The 10,211-nt window shown below is 39.4% G+C and overlaps 1 protein-coding gene across 1 annotated transcript; it reads left to right on the top strand.

The window, feature by feature from the left end:
• The first annotated feature begins 2,865 nt into the window (after positions 1-2,865).
• Positions 2,866-5,296, top strand: LOC107564006 (inositol 1,4,5-trisphosphate receptor-interacting protein-like 2). Its single transcript, XM_016248995.1, is given in 2 exon segments — positions 2,866-3,076; positions 3,078-5,296. Coding segments are annotated over 2 exon segments (1,689 nt in total). The 5' UTR covers positions 2,866-2,956; the 3' UTR covers positions 4,647-5,296.
• Positions 5,297-10,211: the final 4,915 nt, after the last annotated feature.

The following is a 10,211-nucleotide window of genomic DNA, read 5'->3' as shown; positions in this document are numbered from 1 at the left end:
ATATGCAGATAAGCTATTTTGGGTTGATTTCTCTGAAATGTGTAAACACTGTGGTTGCTCTGTTTGTTTGAGCATCCCATCCTGCCCAACACAGTAATGTAGACTCAATCAATATCATAAGTTTGGGCTGGGACTATCTCTTTGTGTAACCAGTAGGAGAAAGGAGGAATATTTAGAAAACCTGTTTTAAAAAAATATATACATTTTGCAGTTTCAATGTAGTGACATTAGTGTTGTAGAAGTTACATACAGCAGTATTAATACATTTAAAATCTATTTATTGCGATTTTATACATGGCCAGAGGTTTTATCTCATTCTGCAGGGTATATTGAAGAATAATATACTGTAATTTTCTGTCAGTCATGGTTGTGTTGTTGCCATTAAAGTCAAGTGTCTTTACAGGATGTGTGTTTGCAAAAAACACTTTAAACACAAGAGGGCAGTCTTTGCCTGTACAAATTAATGTGCCGCCAGCAGTCACAACTGGGCGATCTGGATTCAACTGTTGAAATAATTTTTTGTCACAAAAGAGAGACAACACACATATATAATATGCTATAAACATGCTCATTTGTTATCTTATACTATGCTTATACTGCCAGAGACCTTTGCATAGATTATTAGGGGAAGTTATCACACCGGTGGCTATGAAAACATGTAACGTAATCTGTGTAGCAGACGCGGGAAACAGCTGTCTCCATCTCCCTGTGGTTCCCATGACTTAATCTATGAGTGCATGAAGTCATCCTGGACAGTCCACCGAGAGTTTGAGACCCTGGCCTTCAGTTCTAATATCTGAGGGTTTTTCCAGTATGTTGCCAATGGTTGAATTTGGTTTGACAAGAGAGAGCAGCCTATGAGAATTGCACAAATTATGCTTCAGGGCCCTTCCTCCACTTTGTCTAGAGTCTTTTATGCTGACTGAGCTGGATAAAAGTTCTTGAGAGGCCTGTTTAGTTTGGCAGGTTCTGTTAGGGGGCAGAGCTACTGTATGCTCGCATTCAGAGAGAAGGAGGCTGATGCAATCCCAGTGTAACTACAAGTGTTCCTCAGCTTTCAGTGTACCATCAACTGTGACCACATGTAACCCTTAACAGACTCAAAGTTTGTGAGGTTTTCAACTGCCCACTAGCCACAGGCTGCCTCTTGCCCTTACTTCCTTTCTCTCCTACTTTTGAAGGTTTTTATTTCTAAACATATTCCTCTGTATATTGCATTGCTTAATGTGATGCAGAAGCTGCAAAACAAACTTTTGTTCACATGATGTGTCAGAGGAAGCTGACCCATGTGGAAACACTGCATAAGCTGCTCATTGTGAACAGATCATATGTATTTAAGTCTTAATAGCACACCGTTTCTAAGAGCTAAAGCTTTTTTACATAGACTTAAATCTCTGGATATTTGAGTACAGTATATAACACAAAATATCTCTGGATATTTGATTGTCAAATATTTACCAGTATTAAAGGTATCAAGAGTAGTAAAGGTCTTAAAAAAATCTGTTTCTCTTTTATTAGCATTTAGCACTTAGCATAGCTTGCTACAAACAAGTTTTGACAGTGTATGTGTTGTGCTTAAACGCTTATGCACAACTTAGTCTTATGAATCATGTAATTGTGAGACTGTTTCTCAGAGCTTGTATCCCTCAGGACACAGATGCTAACCGCAAGACATTCTTTTTACAGGCAGAGAGCTGCATTCAACTCGATGGTAAATGCAAATCATCGGTGCATTTATCTGTTGTTTTGTAGTTGCTGTTACCATTTAGACAGCTTGATATTTTTAGAGAGGGCCACACTGATCAAAATAGCATAAGGAGTTTGATAAGAAGGTAAATGGCGGAAAAGCAGCAGTAATTGCCTCCTGTCTGTTGCCATTTTAAGTTCCCTATCATGAACATCACTTCCTTCCTCAGTCATCTGCTTAGTCCCAATAGACTATTTATTTTGTTATCTAAACAGTTCCTGTCTCTGTGTTTATCCTCTGACAGGTCATACAGGTTTGTGTGACTTAGACAGGTGCTGCTATGTTGTGCATCTCTGAGTGTCCTTACTTGATAATTGTCTGATGTGAAATGCTGACTGACTTTATTTGCTTAAATTCAAATTCTGTACACAGGACTTTATGCATATGGGATAGTCTGATTAGGGCACTTGGCTGTATTTGACTAAGCTTTGAATAAGCCATTCTAAAACCTTATGTCCATAAAGCAAGATAATATTAAAAGGCTTATGTCCATACGGCAGCATAAAATAATTTTGTGGACTGAATAAGAGAGCTGACAGTGGTTTCTTGTTCAGTATCACAGGGTCAGGGGTGACCGGGGGTGGTCTCACGCTGAGGTTTGGGGTCAGTAACGGATCAACAAAGATACTGATTTCTTGCTGTGACACTCACTACACAGAGAGTAGTGTGAAATACTTTGTGTGTGTGTATACAGTGTTTCTGTAAACATTCTTAATGACCTTCTGTGTAGTTTATAGGGGCCACACCCCTACTAACTTATTCCTAGCAATTTGCTAAAGGAGTTTTGTGATGGTATTATTGAAAAATAATTCCCTTTTGTGTTCCACAGAAAAAAAAACTCATACAGATTTGAGTTTTTGGATGAACTGTCCTTTAATTATTGCACCCTTTATTATTAACATTTTAAATGTTTATCATGTGGGTGGTTTTTCAATCCGTGCATGTATTTAGAGGTAGTCATGTTGTGTAAATAAAAAAAAGTCAAGGGCCCATTCTGTCAGTAGGCACTTCCCATTTTGAGGTCTGTTTCTTTAAGAGAAGAGGGAGGAGGAGTGTCGACAGGCTCTGAGTTTTGAACGTCTATTTTTTAAACAGAAATTCCTCTCTCAAGGGTTTGGCATTTCCTCTGAGCTCACACACTGAGAGCCCGCTCTCCTGTTTCACACAGTGCTCACTTGCAACAAAAGCGGGGATTTTCAAACATCCTGAATGAGAGGAATCCTCTTGCCCTCAGCACACGCCGCATCTACAAAGAAACTTCACAGGGTGAACTTCCCCTTTCACAACAGTTTATGCTTGAGGGGACGGAAAGAACATCAGCTTGGTCTTTGTTTTCAGCATCTGGGCGAGTGGTTCAGCATGGGCTAGCCCCAACTTTTGCCGTAGAGCTGGAGTGGACTGGAAGAGAACAAGAAGGAGGAGGATGAGCGTTTATACTCTCAACCTCAGGTTGTTCTGGCCGCTGGTCACTTGCATTCTCACTGCTCTCCTGCTGTTGCACCAGTACATCTTCAGAGGGTCCGAGGACCAAGGGAATGACTGCGCTGACCAGGGACCTGGAGCTGTCACGCTCTTCAAGTACATCCTAGCTTTTATCTTATTTTACTTCTTCATAAAGTACTGCTCAACTCAACCTGGCACTGCTAGGAGGGGTTTCCACAAAGTCCCGGAGGTACACGGAAAATCAGGAGTCTCCAAGAGAGAACTACTAGACGATCACTACGAGAGGCATGTGCGTCTTTCTCCACATGTGCTGGGCCACAGCAAAGCCCATGTTGCCAAGCTGGTGAGTGAACTTGTCAGGGTGGGTCGCACCGATGTCCCGCCGGAGTCTTCTCTGGCCTTCCGGGGTGACTTCATCCAGATCGGCAGCTCCTATGAGGAGCACAAGGTGGGCTCACCTGACTGCTTTGACATCATCCTGCCTCTGAGGGCACCTCGTGGGCTAAAAATGGAAGCCGGTGTTTGCACTGACAAACCTGGAGGGCCACCGCTTTGCACGCTAAACACACCTCGCAAAGCGGAATGGACACGCCGTCACAAGGCCTTCATGGACACGTTCATGCACTTGCACAATGCTCAAAGTATCTATAGGATGAGCCCAGATTCCGTCCAGCGCTGGTTTTACACAGCTACCCAGCGCCGCCTCGCTGCCGTCCGTTACCCGTTTGAGCAGCGCTGTTCCCTTAGCCTGTCCTTTAGTGAGGAGCAGCAGGTGCTCCTCCGTCTGACCCCCCGCTCCGATTACGTCTGCTGCCACATCTCCATGGGCATTCGCCTGATCCCAGCCTTTCCTCTTGGTGATGGCGCCTTCTTGGTAGCATCCCAGCAGGGTCAGCAAGGAGAAGACCTTTGGACAGTGTACTTTCCCAGACAGGAGCAGAGACTGCTGGCGTGGCTAAAAGGTAGACTACCCCCCAACTCGTGTCATCTGAAGTGCCTTCAGCTCCTTAAAGAGGTACGTAACCTCAGTGGGGAGACTCTGGACCAGCAGTCTGGAGCTGAATGGGGAGGAGTGCTTTCATCCTATGCTTTGAAGACGGCTTGGCTTCATCTACTGCTCAGTACACCCCCTGAAACCTGGGATGAGTGCAACCTTGTGGACCGGTTGGATGATCTTCTTCGCAGTCTAAGGGAGAGCTTACAGTCTCGGGCTCTCTGCCATATACTCCTCGGAGGCGTTAGTGGGTTTCTGCCAGACTCTATCGTTCTGCCCAAACTCGTAAAGGAGACGGTACCCTCCAACCTGTGGGCAGAATTCAGTGACGTCACCCTCGATATGGTCTCCGCCCGACTAGCCTACTCCTGGAACCACCTCCCTCGCCTAATTCGCCTCGGGCGACCACAGAGGACCAGTCTTGGCAGAGGTGTCCGCTGCAAATATATTGATGCAGAGTAAAGGTCAACTATAGCTGGTATTGCTGAACACAAACAGATGTTGATTACAGATGCTGTTTATGTTCTCGGAAAATTTATGTCAGATTAAATTGGGGTTTTTTCCCCCAAAGGTAGCAGTCAAAGACAAGAATGTAAATAGTAGCGTTCAGTAGGTACAGCGATATTTTTATCAAATCAGTCTTTGCTCTGTACAAATAAGTATTGTACTGTAATTGTAGGACGTTCTTTGAAAAGCAAGGTCATTAGAATTTCAGTTTGTGTTTATTTTCTTCTCATGCAAATTTATTTAGTATTTCTAGAGAAAAATTCTGATATGTTAAAATTTGCTGTTTGAAAGAACAGTAACCATTTTATATATTTAGTTCACTCCAGGTGTTAGTTTGGAGATAAAACTCACGCATCTTAGCTGCTAGACTTGTGTTGACTCAGGGTGACCATGATGTCTCGGTTATGGGGTAGTGAGTTGTCAAAACAGCATAAACACCAAAGTTTTTCCACACCCACAAAGTATTAGTAATGCCAGCCTAAACAGATGAACATCTTGTTTTGAAGGGGAGAACTGCAGTGTGACCACTGTAAAAATATCTTCTGCTGTGACATTTTGATCAAACAATGTAAAATGTATAGCCTGATCATTGCAAAAAACCTGACAGACCCTAATATATCCTTTATTTTGAAAGAAAAAATTATTAATATTTTTTCATAACTGTAGCAATTTCAGTATTGTTTGATTGATTGCTTAAGAGTTCCATAATTGGTGCTTTAGATCACCTCAGTTCATTACCTAATTTGGTCCTCTTAAGGATAAGGCACTGATGGCGTGCCCTTTGCTTCACTTCATCTTACTTGTCTACAGGGACCCCAATATGTTTGCACATGATCTTCTCCCTCAGAGACATGCCTCTACAGGTTGTCACCATGGAGACACGCTACCTCAGCCCAGGGTCACTTATTCATGCTGTAGCTTTAGTTTTAATGGCTGATTGCATTTACTTTCACAAAGGAAGCAGAGGTCTATTGATCTCTTGCAGGTACTAAGTGCCACAGGGTTAGTTTGTTAGTCTCTTTCCTGTTCATACCTCATCCATCAACCTGTTCTTGAACAAAGTGCTCATGTATGTCAGACATATCTTAGTTTCATCAACTTCACAGGGAAATGTTTGTGGTACCTAAGCAAAAGTCTTTGAGGCTTATTTTTGTCTGTTGTCTGCAAGCAGAACAGAAAATGAAATAAGGAAATGAAACAGGACACGCTCTGAAAACAATCCTTAAATGTAGTCCAAAACAAGTCATATAAAATACAGAGTAACTAATGTTGAATGTATATTTATATGTATAATGTATATGTCATTTAATGTATATTTGGTACTGTATGTGAATGTAAGTTAATTGTAAAGCACATTGTACTTGATGTACATATTAGAGAAAAACAATCTGTGTGTGTGTGTGTGTGTGTAGTAGACATAATTTATACGTGTACTTTAATACATTAATTGAAATAAATATCTATATTTTGGACTGCACACAGTTTTGTTGAATATTTGCTGTTTGTAACACTTAAAACAATTTTTGACAGTGGTAGAGAAAATAGAATATGTAAACAGAATAATTTAAATAATTTTAATTTAATATTTTTTTTTTTTTAGAATAAAAAAACAGCAATTTATTATTTCATTTTATTTGCCATATTTTTTTCTATAAACAGCTGGTGCGATTGTCTTCATTTAAAAGAAATATACATGATTCAGGTAAAAAAAAAATTTTTTTTTAGCAAATGGCTGCAATATAACAAAGAGTGAAAAATTTAAGGGGGTCTGAATACTTTCCGTACCCACTGTATATAATTTTTTTGAATGCAGTCTATACATTTGTCTCATGACACAGCACAGCTTGCTCTTTTTCATTTTAGTATTTTATTTTTCATAATACTAAACTCCAAACTTGTTTATTTTCACTCAGGCACAGTCACCGTAATTATCTTCTGTATAGTCTTGTTTTTCAGTGTTTATTCTCAATTGAGTGTTATGTTTAGAGCAATGTGGCTCAGTGTAAATTGTAGTTTGGCATAAACCTGGTGCTCTCTAACATAAGGATATCATCTCATCCTTTCTAATTATCATTTAATTTATGCACTTGCTTGCAGGATTTGATTTGTTGGCAAAGATGACCACAGCTGTAGTCATGGACATATGATTGCATTGGAATGTGGGTGCCACAAGAGGTCAGTATGTGTTTGGGGGACAAATAATTTAGGATAAAAAGAGTTTAATTGAAAACAAAGTAAATTCAGCTTTTTTTAACAATCTCACAGTATGCAAGGTAAAATGCTCTGTATCTTTATAGTGTCTAGCTCCCTCTAATAATAATTTCAAATGTGACAGATGTCTTGGGTGTAGGTGGGCCATATACATTTACTCAAACTTTCTCTATGAACCCAGTCATTTGGAACTTAAAGTGGATATATGGCACCTAAATTTAAAGGAATAGTTCACCCAACATTCCTGCAATCATTTTCGTAATATGCTTCATGTTCACCCTGAACGCTCAAATGACTTACTTTAGCAATTCGTCAACAACAATATATTTGCATCTGTCGAGCTCCAAAAAAAGCATCATAAATGGTCATATATTCCAAGCTTTCTGAAATCAAATGATAGTTTTGTGTGTGGAACAGACTGAAAATTAAGTCATGAATAAGTTATTTACTTGAAATTTTGCCTGCCAGCTGGGGTCACCTTTCAGTTTAATTGTACAGAAAAGAGTAGCTTGGACATTCTACTATAAATACTGTAACCCTTTTGTGGAAGTCATATGGGTCAAAAGACACTGTGAGAAAATGACAGAATTGTCATTTTGGGTGAACTATGTCTTTAAAACATAGCAGAAAGATGCCTGATGTGACAGCAGAGGTCACTGTAAGTCTATGTTTAATTTTTTTTTTCAGGCATCCACAAGGTTCTCAAGAACAGAAACAAGTGAAGCGTCTGAAATCACACAATCTCTCTCCCTCTCAGTATTTTTCTGTCTGCGTTCAACTGTTTATCATATCATCCTTCCATCATAAAAATATGAATATTTTCCCTCATCCATGCATTTGTATTGAAACAATGGGTTGCACTTGAAATCTCTTTTAAATTCCTTAATGGTTTCTTAAGTCTTATTTATTTCGAATGTTGTGATTTCTCAGTTCTGTTCTGTTCTGTTCTGTTCTATTCCATGTGCTGACCTAAAACTTCCCAAGTATTATTTACTCCCAATGTTCTTCTATTTAAACATCTTAGATTTTTCCTTGCCCATGTCACTTTTTGGCTTCCTCACTAGTTAGTTTGTACAGCACTAATTTATTACTAATTTGTTTACTATTTTATTACCAATTTATTTACTAATTTATGCACATTTTTTTTTTAAGTCTCTTATGCTCACAAAGGCTGCATTTATTTGATCATAAATGAGTAAAACCAGTAATATTGGGAAATATTAGTACAATTTCAAAGAATTGTATATATTTTTTAAATGTAAGCTGAATTTTCAGCGGTCAATAAACCAGTCTTCAGTGTCACATAAGCCTTTAGAAATCATTTTAATATACTGATTTGCTGCTCAACATTTCTGAAAATTTTTTATTTTTTTAAAGGGGTCATATGATGCGATTTCAATTTTTCCTCTCTCTTTGGAGTGTTACAAGCTCTTGGTGCATAAAGAAGATCTGTAAAGTTGCAAAGACTAAAGTCTCAAATCCAAAGAAATATTCTTTATAAAAGTTCAGAGTCAGTCACAACTACCTAAAACAGCTCGTTCTAACACGCCCCAACATACCTACGTCGCTCTGTGGGAAGATTTGCATAACGCCGCCCAAATGTTCACGCAAAGAAAGAAGGCCTAACTTTTATTCTCACTGTAGTATTGTTGCTGCCGCCATGTCCTGAAGACGCTGTGTGCTTCGTTGTGAAAGCGAAACTACTTTGTTTGGTCTTCCAAAAGAGGACGATATCCGCTTCGTCATGCCTAGAGCTTGTGCTGTGCTGGTTGCTGAGGGAACACATACATTTTCACAGTGGACGAAGCAGAGTCCAGCCTGGGGTCGTCTCATGTGTTTGCCGCTCATTCGTCGGATCCGCCGGGTGGGCCGTTCTCGACCCCACCGCCTCTGCTCACTCTATCCCGGCCTTAGCGCATGCTAAGCCGGGGCTTCGGCTCTTTGTTTGGTTTCCAAAAGAGGACACGACTAGAAATCAGTGGTTAAGTTGTATTTACAACACTGTTCCAGAACAGTTTAACCCAAATATCCAGATGTGTGCAGCACATTTTATGGAGGACTGTTTACTGATCCTGGGAGAGTTGACTACAATGCCGGCAGTTCTGACTCACAGTCTGTAAGTACGTTTTTATTTAAAGGATTTGCAACTGATGATTCAAACGCGAGTTTTGGGCAGTGTAGAGTAGCACTTGCCGTTTGTCAATTCTCTGATCACAAATGCAGACAGAGTTTTATGTTTACGCGGCATGATGCAATGCAATGCAATGCAATGCAACGCAACGCGTAAAAAGACAGTAGAGGTCATTATAATCAGTAATTATGTCCCAACTGGATGCAACAAATGCCTCGTTTGTAATGGGTTTTAATGTTTTTGTCTCGTCGCTCCGGCCGGACACGGCATCAACAGTATGGTGAGGGGCGTAACATTTCTGTCACACGCTTGAGGTATTCGGCCAATCACAATGCATTGGATAGCTGGCCAATCACAGCACACCTCGCTTTTTCAGACCGATTAGCTTTGTAAGAATCGACACATTTCAGAAAGGCAGGGCATATAGGAGAAACAATAATGTACAGTATGTGGGAAATAATGTTTTTTTTTACTTTAAACCGCATAAACACATTTCATTATACCAAATACACAAAATAATGTTCTTTTTAGCAGCATCATATGACCCCTTTAATCAATGTTGAAAGCAGTTGTCCTTCTTTATTTTTTTGGTGAAAACTATAATTCTATTTTTTTTTTTATTCAAGATTCTTTGATGAATAGAAAGCTCAAATGCTCAAAATAGCATTTATTTGAAAAATAAATCTTTTGATCAATTGCATGTTTCCTTACTGTATAAAACTCAAAAATAAATTTGATAAATAATTTCAAAAAGATAAAATAAAATAAATCTTATTGACTAAAACTTTTTAACTGTAGTGTATGTTTTTCAGGTGCTGTAGTTTAGTCAAACACTCTCTGTGAAATTTTAGACCCCAAAACCTGACATGCTCCATACATGCCGAGTTTGGTGAGCAAGGCCTTTTAGCAACAGGTCATGTGCCACTGCCGTTTCCAAGGAAACTTACTTTAAAGTTCCTTGTGATCTACCCACTCAGATTACAATGTTGCACCACAAATGCCCATCCTGTCATACAGTTGGTATAGAAAAGAATCACTCCCCTTTAAAATAATCACATTTTGTTGCAGCCTGAAATGAAGACGGTTTTTGTTTTATCCAGCTACTGTATTTATTTACTGCAACTTATAACTTTCAAGTGAAAGATATACACCAAAAAGTTTTTTTTAATAAAAAAAAA

The sequence above is a fragment of the Sinocyclocheilus grahami genome, unplaced genomic scaffold, assembly GCF_001515645.1.
Source record: "Sinocyclocheilus grahami isolate Dianchi unplaced genomic scaffold, SAMN03320097.WGS_v1.1 scaffold901.1, whole genome shotgun sequence".
Lineage (NCBI taxonomy): Eukaryota > Metazoa > Chordata > Actinopteri > Cypriniformes > Cyprinidae > Sinocyclocheilus > Sinocyclocheilus grahami.
This window is presented reverse-complemented; position numbering and strand designations above follow the sequence as displayed.